At 32.2% G+C, this 16665-nt stretch overlaps 2 protein-coding genes across 3 annotated transcripts; one reads left to right on the forward strand and one right to left on the reverse strand.

Annotated features, from left to right (window-relative positions):
• Positions 1-209: 209 nt before the first annotated feature.
• Positions 210-2998, forward strand: LOC105769089 (NADH dehydrogenase [ubiquinone] 1 beta subcomplex subunit 3-B). Of its 2 annotated transcripts, none has more exons than XM_012589505.2 (2): positions 210-510; positions 2728-2998. In XM_012589505.2, the coding sequence occupies exon 1, from the start codon at positions 283-285 to the stop codon at positions 502-504; it is 222 nt and encodes a 73-aa protein (XP_012444959.1). In that variant the 5' UTR covers positions 210-282; the 3' UTR covers positions 505-510; positions 2728-2998. The 2 variants fall into 2 exon arrangements, with proteins under 2 accessions (XP_012444959.1, XP_012444958.1); XM_012589504.2 differs by having other exon boundaries at positions 212-510; positions 2744-2998.
• An 899-nt stretch (positions 2999-3897) lies between these two features.
• On the reverse strand, positions 3898-12326 carry LOC105769090 (citrate synthase, mitochondrial). The gene is made up of 20 exons (XM_012589506.2): positions 12172-12326; positions 11729-11785; positions 11570-11632; positions 10824-10865; positions 10479-10544; positions 10267-10332; positions 10027-10140; positions 9871-9934; positions 9679-9761; positions 8993-9042; positions 8833-8910; positions 7213-7341; positions 7003-7045; positions 6718-6804; positions 5802-5903; positions 5231-5338; positions 5075-5125; positions 4464-4537; positions 4280-4331; positions 3898-4192 (listed from the first exon to the last, which is right to left on the reverse strand). Exons 2-20 carry the CDS (start codon positions 11777-11779, stop codon positions 4094-4096), a joined length of 1422 nt encoding a protein of 473 aa, XP_012444960.1. The 5' UTR covers positions 11780-11785; positions 12172-12326; the 3' UTR covers positions 3898-4093.
• Positions 12327-16665: the final 4339 nt, after the last annotated feature.

Consider the following 16665-nt stretch of genomic DNA (forward strand, 5'->3'; position numbering starts at 1 on the left):
TTATTAAATGAATTAATGAATTTAAATAAGTATTAAAGAAAAGCTTTATATATAAAAATAATAATTTCACGTCAATATGAATTTTTTAATATTGAAAAAATAAGTATCAAGGAGTATTTCTTCGTTTGTTTCGAGTTTTTCTTTTAACCATAGGTGAATTAGTCAAAAATTTAACCATAGGGAGAGTGGTATATATAAGAAATAGTGACAGAATGGAGGGTAGCCCAAAATCTGAAAACGCCGAACAGAGCAGAGCAGAGCAGAGAGAGAACGAGCGAGAGAATGGGGAAGCCACTTGGATCAACAGGGGAATTCTTCAAGAGGAGGGACGAGTGGAGGAAGCATCCGATGCTCAGCAATCAGCTCCGCCACGCCACCCCTGGCCTAGGCATCGCCCTCGTTGCCTTTGGCATTTATCTGGTCGGGGAGCAGGTCTACAACAGGATTTATGCTCCTTCCTCCTCTCATCATCACCAACAACAATCTTCTTCTCACTCCCATTGAGATCAGGTCTTCCCTTTTTCCCCTTTCTATCGCTTCTGCTGTTTCCTTCCCTCTTTCATTATACTTTGTGATTGAGATCAGGTCTACTCACTAGATTCGACTCGGATGCTCTACGGTTTGATAATCGAATTTGTTATCCAGATTTGGGTTTTTGTCCTTTAGATGAAAGATCTATGCTTTTGCAATTTTTACATTTGGTGGTGGATAAAAAAAAAGGGTTCTATTTTTTATGTTCTGGAACTAGCTATAACCGTTTTCTTTCTTTAAAAAAATCTTGTATTGATTTTGCTATTTATGTAAAATTTGAGCCAGTTTTACCTCTTCACTTTGAATCTTAACCTAATTCAACCTATTCCATGTGTGACAATTATGTGGTTCTTAAAATATTAGGGCATTAGGATATTGCAATTATGTGAAACCGGTTCATGGTTTTGAAACTTTGGAAATATATTAATGGCCAATATCACAGCGTAGGTGTTTTCTTCTTAGTTTATATTTCTGTCACCATTAGACAATGAGTTTGATGCTTACATTTTGGGGTCTAGAGTGGTTTTGGAATCTAAATAGGGGAATTCGTTGCTGCAACTGGTTGTTTGTTGGTAGTGTTACTTCTACAAAAATTGTATAATTTGTGTAAGCTATATTGCATATTTAATTCACAGAAAGCTTTGTCTAATATGTTGTTTGCCATTGAAGGCATTGACACTAAACTTGTTCTTAAAAGCCACTGCTACTTTCCCCAGTGTTGTTTGAAATGGCTGTTTAATCCATATTCCATGGATGGCTGATCTGGGATATCTGTTAGGGTTCTGTAAAGTTAGTATAAGAGTGAAATTATTATCATCCTAATTAAAATGATTAATTGCACTGAAGCCTGTCAAACTTCGACCATAATTTCATTTTCATCCCTGACCTTTCAAAATTTCACTTGTTGCAATTTTCATCTTGAACATTGAGTAGATGTGACAATGTTATCTTGTCATAATAAAATTTCATGTGCAATGGATGAAATTGCCCATATTACTGCAATGTAGCACCACCCGTTTTTGCATTGTTGAAAAATTAAAGTGGAATGTAAATTGTCTTATCTGCTGCTGTTTTTATTTTTATAGTTGGTCTTTAAATTGTTACTTTTTCCATCTCATAATTCTGTTAAGCTGTTATGTAGAGAATCAAATGTTATTATAATAGGACTCCTTGAAGTGTAACCCAAGTTATGCAGTGAGGGGAAGTAGGAAGAATAAAAGGAAAATTGAAGCTTCCAAAAAAAAAAGAAAAACCAGAGCAAAGCTAAAGTGACGTTAAATGGAAGTTAGAGCAAAAAAGAAAGTAGGCTTTAGTTTTTGTAGAGCCTCTAACCATAGTGTCCAAGCCTAAAGTATCTAATTACTATTTATACTAGGTTTATGGCTGCTATTAATAGTTTATATTTACCTAAAACAATTTGCCCTTTCAAAGATACGGATAAGGGTTTCTAGGGTAAGGCGATGCCAATAAAAAGTTGTGTTCATTAGGTCTAAGGAGAATGCTAAAGGGGAATTGATGATCATGATAATCTTATTGAAGGTTCAGTTTCTTTTGTTTTGTTTTCTTTAATTCTTTTCCAATTTTTGTTTTCTTTTTAAGATGTAAGCCGATGGTTATCAATATGTGATTGGATATTATTTATGGTTTTCTTTCATGATTGCAATATTAACACATTTTATTTAATTTATTTGTATTAAAAATGATTTGTTTTGGAAGTAAATTAGCAAATAACAATATTAATTTCAAAACTTCAAATGTGTTTCACAATATCTCCAAAACAACAAAATGTTTCATGTGGCATCACCCAAACAACATAAAATATTAGCTTCAAGTAGAATACTCTTCACAAAAGTTGTATTTTCCAGGAGCCTAGTTAACGAAACAAATAGAGCCTAATAACCAAGGAAATTTCATGTACCAAGGCTAACATTATCTTTGGCTGTGGCTTTTATTCCCGTGCTCTGCCCAACTTTCTACCAAATGGAAGCATGTCAAATATGTTATTAGCTTTTATGATGTTTTGTTGAAACGGAACTAATTTTACATGTTGATGGCTTTTATATTTTTGTGCCAAGGCCTCGAGTTTTTGTTTTAGAACACTAGGTAGGGTTGGTGATATATCCAAAATGATAGTCAGAATTGCTCTATTTTTTGAACTTTGCTTATATACTTTGTTTGCAAACTGATTTCCATCAGAAAATCAATATTGCAGGTAGATGCTCTATGGAAAGAACACAGTTTGGACATGGTCATGTTTCAGTTTCCCTCTGTAGTTTGCTGTAATAAGCTTCGTACTGACATAAAACGGACTTGCTTCAAGTTTGATTATTGAAACCTTGTATGCTTTATCTGTTTCCTCCTCATGTTGGTATGTTTAATGGACTCATTAATGTCATATCTTTCGAACTTAAAAAATCTTATAGTAAGTGAATACCAGTCGTACTGCGTAGTTTGCGATGCTTAAGAATTCCGGAGTCCACGTTCTTTTAGAAGCTTTACGTCCTTGGTAGAATATTGATCATTGATATTTTCTGCACGTCCCTGTTTTAATGTGGGTTAAACTGCATAGCAAGCGGTGGTTTGATTTGTTTACTAGTTTATATCCCACGTTAAGTTATTAAAGGCATTTTAAGGAAATATATGATACTGAATAAAATATTTAAAATAAATAGCACAAGGAAAAAGACTTGTGCATAAATAAAAAATTGTGATGAACTATTAATGCGTTAAAGTTAATATAAATGCATAATACATTGTATTAGATCTATCAATTAAACAGGTTGGATTGATTAATTATGAGTTGGATCATTAAAGTTAATATGAATTAAAATTTTTGAATTAATTTTGTTTGAATCAGTCTTGATTTTAGATCATTTCTCATTAATCTAGATTAGATAAACATAATAGTAAAAAATATATATTTGAGAAATATGAAACGAATAATCGACATCCATAAAGACTGATCTCTCAACACATGCAAAAGTGGCAGAAGCACAATTACCCTCCCCCGCCAACTATTCAGAGTTCCAACTATGACGTCATCCATGCATGAAAGACTGACAAGAACAATATGAAGCTCAATCCCGTCTTTGTAACTTAACCATGATTACGTAACAACTAACGGAGCCCATTACTGTAATCTTAACCGTATTTACGTACAACTAACGGAGCCCATTACTGTAATCTCAACCGTATTTACGTAAAACTAACGGAGCCCATTACTGATTTTAACAGGTTAAAACTACTCATACAAATCATTGAAAAACTGACCACTGTTTAATTAGACTTACCCTTAATTTCTCTTGGTATTATTATATCTACCAAACCATTTTATGAAACAAAATTTCAATAAAAGATAATCCGCAATACCTAAAACATGGCAAATTTTATTGAGATAGCTCAACTACTGAACAAATCGGCGTCCGCGTTTACATCTAATTTCCCCAGTAAATTATTAAAAAAACGAAACAGCTTGCCGTTGACCATGTAGGTAGCTGCTACACTCATCACAAGACCAATCCTTGTGAGAAATTATTATGCTTAATTAATTCATCCACCGATTTTAAGCTGCTTTAGCTTTCTTGCAATAATTTTCAAGCCAATCCATTGTAACACTTTTTGGCCTTTCGAGGGGCAATCCTAGTGCTCGGTCCCATATTAGCTGTACCAACAGAAAACAACATATATAAACTGAAGCAACACCTGGTGATCCACAAAAAAGCAGATAAAATATAGCAGCAAAACAAACCTGAGAGCAAATTCCAATACTCCTTGATACACCAAAAAGAACGGTATAGTATCTGCACATAAAGTTGGAAAAAAAATTATCCTTTGGAAAATGAAGATTTACTAGATCAGTAACAACAGTTGTTCATGCTACTGAAAAAATGAAATGTGTTTATACTACATGAAAGAAAAGCTTCAGATGGTACCTAGCTTCAGTTAAACCAAAATGGTTCAGCAGCACTCCACTGTGTGCATCAACATTGGGCCAAGGGTTTTTAACCTACAAGCATCCCAAAATTCCACATTCCAATTTAACATAATAGAAATGATGTATCTCTTGTGCTAATCTATTCACGTTGAAGTTTTAGTTTAGTTGCCAAATAATGACCTAGTATTCAACGAAACAATATAAAATTGTAATTAAAAGTCGCAACTCGTAACTTTTCTTGAAGAACCCATGTCTATCAAATATATGGATAAGGGCATGAAGGTATGGGAAAAAAAACACTCATGCCAGACACATACCCATATCTAAAAGTTACTTAAGTGGCATTGGCTTTAATGACTACAGCGAAGGGACCATGAGGATTCCTACCTTTCCTTATCCTATTTCCCCAATTTTACCATTCATATCAAATAATAAACCAAGCTAGCAAGGATTTCAGATTCTATCCATCAATATTAAATTTTACACGGTCTTCTGAACTTCACCACTGCACTCAATGTCATTCTTTTGTGATTTTTTAGAAAAGGCAACATCCGCAATTTCGTCAAAAGATTTCTGCTCAAACCTCAAAGAATGTAAATAAGAAATTACCTTGCCTAACTCAGTAAGAATAGGAGGCACCACTTCATAAAGCTGTGAAACCTGCAATGATGAAAATTATTTATCCTTAGCAATTAAGTAGAAGTGTAAACAGTGGAGGACAAATGACAATCATTAACATTCTCTCATTAAGGCATAAGTGAGAACCAGCTTGAACAGCGGATCATCAGGCAAGTGCTTTAAAGCAAACTCCCTTTGACACATGTATCTTGGATCAGTTTTACGCAACACTCCATGACCAAATCCTGGGACAACCTGCAAACAGAAAGTACATCGAATTAAGACATAAAGGTAATCTAATTGAGCTTCTAATAAGAACTGAAAACAAATTGTGCTATTGGGCATCCAATGATGTTAAACCCAGCTTTTTAGCTCAACTCCAAAACTGAGGACCTTGAAAGGTAAAATGCAATCTCAAACAACAGTTTCAAAGGAAGGCAGCAAAAGAGCTCAAAACAAATAGAAATTTCTAAGCAACCACAAGATGCTTATAAGCACTGAATCCCTTTCCTCCTGAGTTCAATAGGAGTATTGAGATCAGATGCAACAAAACAAAATGATTATAATGAGGCAGGAACGAAATTTACACATCTACCAAGAGTTACAAACTTAAGGTGTCACTAGATAAGCAGGTGCTATAATAAATGTTCGAGGCATAAGAATTTTCATAAATAATAGTTAAACTAAATCTTATATTCAAATAAACTTCAGACAATACCTTTCCACCGTTCAGTGTTTTCCAGACATAGTCTTTCAGCTGTTCTTTGGATATGTTCTCTCCACATTCATCTACCACAGATTTTATCCAAAGTAGCACTTCCTGCAATGAAACATGTAGCAACAATCACCAGGATGCAAACTTGTTCATAATTTTAGATTCAGAATCCCTACTACTCGGTGATGGTACATTAACCAAATTAAATGGGTAAAGATTATTATGATGGCAGTAAAAAGAAATCAGGGGATGTCCATGCTAGTAGTTCATTGTTTTCTTCTAGGAAATTAGATGATCCCAAGCTGCAATAGTGGCTTTGCAAAGATCAACAGATTTAGAAAGCTCTGATTGAATTGGGAGTAGCAAGACACACAAACCATATAAACATTTGAAGCAAGATATCTCTGCTTCTATGAGTAATGTAAGGCATGGAAAGCACCTAGGAACAACCAGACTCGAAAAAAGATGAATGAAAACCTATTATAGGCCTTGGGGACACATTACCTATTCATGCACTTTTTTCTATTAGTGAATGGCGGGAGGGATTTGAGACAGAATGAACCCATCTACAAGAATTTGGTAGAATCATATGATAGGAAGTTTATGAATAATCAATATCACTATTTTCTTCCAGTCAAGAACTTTTGGCTGCAGTAAACATTCAAATACAAGCAGTGACTAAACTTTAACCATTGGCTAAAAAGACTCCATAAAGTCAAACTCACTTGAAATTTAGAATCATTACCATCAGCTAAATACCTATAAAGCTTAAGGAAGTTATGGACCAAAGCTTAACACAAATAAGTTTTAGAAGCAAAAAAGCATATTGCTCTATATAACACGTAATATTTGCTAAAACCTAGTTATAGAAAATAACTTGCAATAATGATAGGAAACTCAAGTAAGGAAGATCTAATACCTGATTAGCCAGACCATGAAGCGGCCCAGCTAACCCATTCAATGCAGCTGCAAAGGAAAGATAAGGATCTGAAAGCGCACTACCCACCTAAATACAGATCATCAATAAGAAAAATAAAAAACCAAGCATCAGTTAGATTGGCATAAGCTGGAAATTTTTCAATTTGTTTGATAACTTGAACAGATGACCTCAGTATGAGATGGTTATAACCAGAGATCAGAGATACTGAAAACTCATGGCAACTTAAAATAGTTATAACCATAACAATAACCATTTGTAACTTACCAAGTGACCGGTGTGGGCACTAACATTTCCACCTTCATGATCACTGGAGCACAAAATTGAAACTGGATCAATATAGTGACACATTATTTGACCAAAAAGATGATGGATATTTTAGAAGATATCATACTGGTAAAATTAAAAGTAAAATACGGAACTTAAATTCTGTATCTCATAAATCTTATGCTCTATAGAAGATTAACAAAAACAAACCTATGTATGGTGACATAAAGCCTCATAAGCTCGTGCATTTGGTGACTGCTAAATCCCAACATGTGAGAAAAATTCCCCCCATAGTCCAATGAGTCATCCATGGGAATAAATTTTCCATCCTTGTACATCCTTCAAAACCAAAGAGAACACGATTTAGAAAACATAATTTTATGAAACAAGGATTACAAGGCAATGTAGCTGTGTGATCAGATGGGCCACCTAACATGTCAGTACAGTTGGTTCATAAGATTGAAATAGCATCCTTATTAGGGATGGCAAAAAAACCTGAAACCGACGGATTCCAACTCAATAGGGTTGGGTTTTTTTTCTCCTGAAATCAGGTTTGGGTTGGATCGGTTTAATTTTTAAAAAAATAGTCTGGTCGGGTTTAGGATAAACACACCCACCCCAGGGTATTTACAAAATTACCCCTCTTTATATTTTTATTTACAATTTAACCCCTCAAGTGATTTTAATACTAAAACTTTCTCGAGCCAGTGGCTACTGGCTACAGCCGCCTCTTTTTAAGCTTTAGTGCGTTGAAACCCTAAAAATTCCCCACAATCCCTAAAATTATCAGTGACTAGATTTTTATTCTCCTTTGATCCTTTCGCCATATCTGTCTTCAGTATTCACCATCTCTGCAACAATCGACATCTGTTGGGGCTTGGGGGTTTTGTTTCTCCCTACAAATTGACAGTGAAAGTAGGTTCTTTGCTTCGCATTCTCTTTTCAGTTTTTCTTGCATAAATTTCTTTGAATTTCTCAGGTGAATTTCTTTGATTTTTGTTCCTCTCATGAAGCCAACATTTTTGGGGTTAAGAAGCAGAGAGAAAGAGTTTTATTAACATTTTATTATATCGTTCATTGGACTTTGAATAATCTTGAGCTAGTTTCATTCTAAAACTTTGGATAATTTTCAAATGTTTGTAAAGCCACCACCCACCAACAGCTTGAAATCCACATTCTTTTTTGTCTAAGTTTCTTTGAGAAACTAGTGGCTGCCAGAAATAAAATGAAATAAATTTGGGACAGGTCAGTGTTGGTGTTGGTGTTGGGTTTTTTATAAAATTTCGGGGTCGGGACGGGTTTATTCTTTTAATGCTGGGTTGGGTTGGGGTTGAGGCATGGGCGTGGAATTTCATGGCAGGCAAAAATCCGCCCTGCCTGCCCCATGGCCATCCCTAATTCTTATTGATAGGCCAGGCCAAACTGAATTAAACAGACCATCAGATCAACACATTGATGAAGGACCACTGCAGACAGTTAGTTACTTGGAATCACAAATTTATGCCAAGTGTTACAAACTCTTTCTATAAATTTGTTCTGTGTGTTTTTAACAGAGATTTGGGTTATAGAATTTTTTTTGCTTTCAGATTTCCTGTCCTTTACTCCCTCAGGTTCAACTTGTTTCTCACTTTCCTCTCTATTTCCTGTTGTCTCCCTAAAGTTCCTAGACTCAATATTTTCTCTCTTTAACTCTTCTTGTTCTCCATCACTCAGAAGTACACAAACAAACTGCTGCAGGTTTTCGGAACACTAAAAGAAGATTTCACAAATGAAAGTCATCCAACAACTTATCTGTGCTATAGACAAGGTTTTATCATATGCTTCACTAACCTTCTATAAACATACGAAGCTACCAATGGCACACAAGCTATCAAACTAAGAGCATCTTCATATGTTGGCTCCCAATACCTGAAAGCAAAGTAATATCACAAAGGATCCATGACCACAAGATAATTATGCGATCATAGTATAACTGCTTAGAAAGCCTTACTTTAACTTTGAAATTCCTTTCTCATATGCTTTCTGAAATTCACTTTGAACCTGAAAGATTAAAGTTGTTAACTCAGATACATGGAAAAAGAAACTTAACAACACAAGCTTGAAATTGGATATGCCCTGTTTACGCCTACAGATGCCACTGTAGATTTAAAACATAACATTAACGCTTGGAGGTACTTCTAAAAATGAAGCTACCTACATATATAATGATAGGAGAAAGAAGTCCATCTCCTATAAAGTCTATAATGTATAGGAGAGAATAAGGGGGAAAAAAAAAGGAAAGGAAATGATAGCACCAGAACAGCAAATATAGAGATATACTAGAGCAACTCAAAAACGTAACCATAAAGATTATCCAGTTAATTCTCAGATGCTATCTAGTTATTAGAAAGAGGTGTTTTCCGATTACCAAGAGATGAGAAATGAGAGCATAAAATAACAATTTGTGGTTTAAAGAATTCAAAAAGGGATTTTCAAATATATAGTAGTTTAAAGCCAGGTAATCAGTCTTAAAATACTAAAATTGAATGCATTTAAACCCGAGAGCAACATTGCCATCTGCTAGTTGACTTTTGAAGAACAACAGCTACTGTCAAAATTGTATCTTATCATGAAACTGAAGAACACAGAACATCAACGTTTACAACTAAAACCAAATGCATGATTAAGCATAGCAACCTGGAGTGCCATAACACCAGTTGCAAATTGGGTCATTGGATGAGCTGAAACAGGTAGAGCATCAATGGCCTTGAAAACGTAATCTATAACCAAACAGAGAAATCCAAGTAAGAATTGCACAGCTTGAACCAAGTGAGAGGTAAGAGTTGTTTAAGGTTTACACTTGCAAGGAATAATCCAGAAGCTACAAACCTGGAACAACAGCACGGTCACGCAATTCCTGAGATAAAGCATCAACCTGAGCTTTGCTTGGCACCTGAGGTGGAGGAGGAAAAGGGCACATCATCAACCACTACAGGCCAAAATAGGTATCCAGTTATTATTAGAACCTCATACACAATTACACACCTTTCCAGTCAAAAGAAGCCATAAAAGACCCTCAGGCAAAGGTTCTCCATCAGGCTTTACAGCTGGTAATAGTTTTTGACACTCGGGAATTGACAAGCCCCTAAAGCGAATTCCCTGGAAAAAGAAAAACACCTTTCAGATCTACCAAATAAATGTCACTTTATCTTCCAGTAATTACAGTAACTTAGCACAATAGTCTGGTCAAAACGCTGTTTCTAATGGTAAGTGAGTGAACCATACCTCATCTGGGTCAAGTAATGAGGTTTCCCAAAGCAACCCTGTCATTCCTCTCATTCCACCAATGACCTTTCAAACACAGTGCAGAAATCAGCTAATGAGAAACCCAAACATATACTCACAAGCCATTCAAAATTTTCCAACTTTGAATTGAGAAACAAAACACAAAAGAAATTTTCACTAGTGCAACACTAGAAACATATAATATGTTTTACCATATCAACAGTAATATTCCCAAGTTGCACTTTTCCATGTTCTGCCCTCAGTTTCTTCAGGCGCTCCTGGGAAAAAACTAAGAAGCCATTTAGTGAAGGCAATTTTGATACAAGCTATGATCTTGCATATGTTCATTGGCAGAATCACACAGGTGATAGATTATACACTAGCTGGATAAACTTGTGAGGATTAAAAGTTAACAATGAGCCTCTTCAACAACTTATCAGTGGAGTGGCATACATAAAAAGTGGTTATGAATTAAGCAGCACTGGCTAAAATAGTAACTACATCTGCAGCTATCCCTTAAGGACAAATGGAACCCCATTGAGACAAATAAGACAAACCTGTTGTTCAGGAATCAATTCCTTCAACTGCGAATGAAGATCCTGCAATGGCCCCAAATAAGTTAATTTACAAATATAAGCAAGGGTGAATACAAGTAAAAGCTAAAAAGACCAAATGGGAAACCCAAGTAGCAAATGAACCATTTTGAAGTCCAAATATATAACTAAACAGTAATGCAAATAAAAGATTGTCACTTTCAGGCTAGGATTTAAATACAGCCACAAAGTGTCATTGTGGCCACTATTTGGCGGTTTCGACTCTTCCTGTCACCAACATTTGTCAGAATTGGGTTGTGATAAGTTAACAATCAATAGCTTTAAGCTCATGACTGTGAACTAAATAGTAAATAGATTCAATTTACAACTTGTGAATAGTTTTTGGGTAAATAAAATATCCTAATATGCATAAATGATTTTAAAAATCATTAATAAAGAATTTTTTAAATTATAATTACTGTGCATTATAATAAGATGTGCAAAATCTTTCACAACAGCAAAAAAATTGAAATGGCCGTAATAGCATCCACTATATTACAGGTAAACTCGACATGACCAAAACTTTACGGGTGTTAAGTGAAGCCCACTATCATGCCAAACAGACGGTGCTACTGCAACATACAAGTGTATACTGCTGATCCAACGTAGGAGTTTCTTCTTTTCAGAGAATAGCGTGTCTTTCATGTACAACTTATACAAGAATGTTCAAAAAGAAAAAAAAAAAAGTAGGAAGAGAATAGATAACTCACAAGATCGGAAGAGGACTGCATTTGAAGCCATCTAACAGAATTGCTGAGACTGGAATGCTGTTTCTGCAGCACAAATAAATTCAATATATAAGACCTTACGCACACAGCCTACTAGGGAAAAAAAAGGTATATGGTAGATCAGAGTCACATCGAACTTACAACACGTGACCTTAGCCTGGATAGCGCTGATACTCCCTTCAAAAACACCATCGCGCACTGCAAAAAAAAAAAAAGTAAATAAATAAAACAGAAGCATAGCGACGATTATTGGATCTCCATTAGGTTATGTACTAATTGATTTCCTATTATTTGTCAAAAGTAAAAGAATCAATAATAACTAAATAAAGAAAAATATACAAAATAGAATGTGTATCTATATGATCAAAAACTTGATCTGTAAAATATAGCACCTCCGGTAACAAATGTTACGCTCTACAAAGATCTATGAATAGCAATTAAATACAAGAACAACTCAAAGGCAGAAGAAACGGAGATGATACAGAATTAGCTGGTAATTACAGTACTTAAAATAGTAAACAACAAACAAATCAAACAGAACAGGGTAATCGAATGAATATTGAAGTTATGAGAAGGAAGCGTACCCGGTCAGAGAAATACTGCGGAGAGGGGAAAGTGATATGCGCAAATTTTGGAGATCTTTTTCGCTTTTTGCTTTGTATTTTCAATTCCGTGAATTTATTCGGTGTTTTCTTATTCTTTTTTGGCTCAAAGACCTCATGTGTTTATCGAATTCCATTTGTACCCTCCTTAGGCCCTTGTTGGGTAGTTGTCCGAAATGGCTGCTCAAGAAACCAAATGGTCAACACATTACAGCCATTTTCGGTTTTTCTAGAAAATTGTAACTTGAAATACCAAAATTATTAAACAGAACTTTTAGATTGTACTAAATATTGCACATCCAACGGGTAAAATGAAAAGGTATATATTATACTTTTTGAAATTTAAGATATAAATTATGTGAAATTTTGAAGTATATTGGTTTAATTCATTTATATTAATTTATAGAGTGAAATTTTGAAGGTTAAAATCTGTTTTAAACTTTTATACATTTTAAATATTTAGAATTTAGTCTTTTACTTTTATTTTCAGGAATGTAATCTTTTACTTTTTAATTTAAATTTAAATTTAATTGTTATCACCATTAAAATTCTTCTATGAAATTTTTGGTGTGATATTTGGAAATTTAGAAGAAAAAATATTTACTTTATAACCATGTAACAATAATGTTGAAAATATTAATTGTGATTTTTTCTTGAACACGCATATTCGAAATGGTCATGACAAAATAAAATTTTCAGTTAGAATACTCTTATTGAGAAAAATTGATGTCAACATTTTAATTGGAATAGTTAACAATATTAACTATTTAGACTAATTAATGACATTATAAAAGTAGAGGGACTGAATTATGTTAAAAATTAAAATATATAGATTAAATCTCAAGTTTTAGCATAGTTTATGAGCCAAATTAAAATTTGACCATTGTTTTATAATGTAAACAAAAGTGACTAAAATGTAAAAGAAATGGAAAGCCGTATGTCAATATCTAAGACTTTGGTGTATTGAGATTATATATAATCACATAATCTTTTAATCAAGAAGTTAATATAATGACCAAATTATACTAAAAATTAAATGATAGAGATTAAATCTCAAATCTAAGCATGTTAGAGGGATCAAATTTGATATTTAATATTTTTAAAAATGTAAAATAAATAAAAATAAAAAAAGAGAGAGAACATGTGGTTGAGTTTGCTATGTCTCAACTAAACCTATTCACTAGTAAAGCCACCCGCTTAATCCTGAAGGCTCGCCTAAAATGTGAGAGAGTTTAGACAAAAATATAGGCTCGAAAAATAAGTTTAGACAAAAAAATTATGTCTATTTTCTAAATGGGTCAGGGCATAGGTAAATTTGGTGGCTTGGGTTCAACCCGACCCAAATTTACCTAAAAAAAATTTCAGTATTGTTTTGCTGCTATTTTGCTCTCGTCTGCTGCGATTTTGATGTTGTTTTGCTACCGTTTTACTATTATATTATTGCTATTTTATTGTTATTATGCATTCACTTGCTAAGTTGTAACTATCTTAATATTATTTAAGTATAAATTTTTAATGTTTTTTCAAGGGAAATTTTATTTTAATGTATTTGATGTATTATATTTTTAAAATTTGTTGTTATATAAAAATAATATAATATTTTTTAATACGATCGGATCGAGTCGAGTTCAAATTTAATATTTTTATACAGAGTCAAACTTATACAAAAATTTAAACCTATTTTTAAACCTAAAATAAATATAAAATTTTGTATTGACCCAACTAGACTATGATGAGATTTATTCTTAACACATTCATTTTATGCATTAGTAACATAAATGTCAGATGTGCAATAGGTTTCTTTAAAAGGTTAAGATAATTTATGCATTTATACCAATAATGATAATAATAAATTTTTGGTACATATAGTACTTTATGCACTCATCCTCGGTACAATTTATGCATGTGACCAATCTTCAGTATTTATGGAAATATAGCCAAATTAACAGGTTTCTTTAAAAGATCGAAATAATCATGCTTGTGACCAATCAAATTGGTTAACTTTATGAATTTATGATTATTGAATTTAGTTCAGTTTAGTATCACAATCAAACTCTGTCAACTTTTTAATAATATTTACATTATATATTTTTTATAAATATAAAATTAACCTTTATATTTATATTTTAATTTTCTTTTTATATTTCAAATTTTAGGATTAATTATTAGCGTTGTTAATATTATTTCAAGTTAAGTATATTACAACGCCAATTTTTAGTTATATAGTTACCAAGTGAATTTTTATTTCAAAATGTTATATCAACAAATCTAATAAAAATAATAATAAAATTAATAACTAGATCTGATTTTAAATTTTAAAAATAAAACGAATAATTTTTTAAAATAAAAATATAAGAATTTAAATTTAAATTTATAACAAAAATGCATTATCTTATATTAACCTAGTGGTTATTTTCTCTTTCTTTTTCTTTGGCTAAACCTACCGGCTATTTTCGGTATATGTGTTATAATAAGAAAAAAATACATTATCTTATATTAAATGTATTATAGTTTCATTTGCTAATTCCCCATGATGAAAATGCGTGAGGCATGACCGTTTAATTCTTCTTATTATAACACATTTAATTAATTCAGTATCGCAAATTTATCAAACATCAGCTTAATTAGAAAAGAAAAATCTATATTTATTTTTAGAGAGGATATAGGGATAACTATATACTTTATAATTTTATACAATACTCCTTCTTTTTAAAATTAACCTATTCCACTCCTATAAATCTACCGATTATCATGACTTCTCTCAATACCTACTCTTCTTTAATATTTCATTATTTCTAAAAGTATAAAATTTATATTTTTTATAAACTATGCTAATAGTCACTCAACTATTAGAAAATTTATTTTTGTCACCCAACTATAAAAAGATACAAAATGATCACCTAACTATTAGTATTTTTTATCACTAGTTAAGCTAACGGTGACAACTTTTAAATTTAGCATAATAGCAACTTCAACTTTCAACATTTATATATCGTTTCAATTTAGTATTGATTTTAAAATCAAACCTCAACATTTACATGTTATGTAATTTATTTTTTATTGAACATTTACGTTTTCTTGTGATCCTTTCAACTAAGTAGCCAAAAATTTAAATTTATTAGCTAAATTTTATTGACAATATTCAAAAAAATAGAAACACCAAAAAGTCCACCGTAATAATTTTCATCTTTTCTTATTCTTTTACAATAAACCTTCAATGTCACAAAGAAAAGTAAAAAAAAAGATTAAATTACATAATGTGTAAATGTTAAGTGTTAATTTTTACAACCAAGATTAAATTGATATAATTTATAAATATTGAGGGTTAAAGTTGTTATTATGTTAATTATAAAAGTTGTCACTATCAATCAACTTGTGACAAAAAAAAACAAAATTAAATAGTTGAATGATCAAAGTAGAAATTTACTAATAGTTAGATAATCAAAAAGAAACTTACTAATAATTGGATGACTACTAATGCCATTTTTTTCAAACAGTCAATTTTTTTATTAAAATTAGCTTGATGAATTTATAAATTTTTTTTGGTTTTGAAAATACATGTTTTTATTATAAAAAACAATAGTTTTCAATGGAATTTTTTTATGCGATTAATCAACTACGAGATCACTTTTATAAACAAAACATTGAAAACCTTTTTAAAAGGAAGAATTGTGGGTTTACATTGAAAACCGTAATAAAAAAAAGGTTTGGGAATTAGTTACGTGCAATGAAGGTTTTAAGGCTCAGAATTAGTATATTGTCGTTATTTTTTATATCAGTGAGTTAACATTTGTGTTCGTTCTATTATTTATAAAGACTAATCATTTTGGAGTTTATGTATGTCATTCTCAATAATGTGAATGATGCCTTATGTTTATGAAAATTATTGTAGTCTGCACTCAACATTTGTTGATAAAATTAGTACATTGTTTAAACATAAATTGTCATCAATTTTGATGATTAAAACTTAAAGAAAAAAATTAGATATATAATTATAATCCTTTAAAAGTCTAGAAATGAGAAATTAATCGTCAAACTCATAAAATTTCAAAGTATTAATTGTTTTTCTTAGAAAAGAAAACACTCCATGATGGACTTTATGTTTACATGTCATCCTCTTTGGATTGAAGTCCATGACGAATGCGCATAGAACATTCCATAACGGTCAAATGATTAAATGAGACACATTTGATCCATTTAAATCGACTCGATTTGTGTAACATGTGAAAAACCCCATCTATTTGCCCAGTGAAACACTCCAATAAAATTACAGTTATCATACTGAATATTGTAAATCCTAAGGGATAAGATTGTATGAAGTTTAAATCCCTTAGGATTCTTATCTTGTAGATAGGCTTTGATCTCAACTGTTGATGTAATTTAAACTATACGATTAGATTTGGGAGAGCTCAACTATAAATAGAGGTCTTCCCCCTCAGTTGTAAATTTTCAAAGTAATAGAAACACTTTAAGAGT

This window comes from Gossypium raimondii, chromosome 5, assembly GCF_025698545.1.
Source record: "Gossypium raimondii isolate GPD5lz chromosome 5, ASM2569854v1, whole genome shotgun sequence".
Lineage (NCBI taxonomy): Eukaryota > Viridiplantae > Streptophyta > Magnoliopsida > Malvales > Malvaceae > Gossypium > Gossypium raimondii.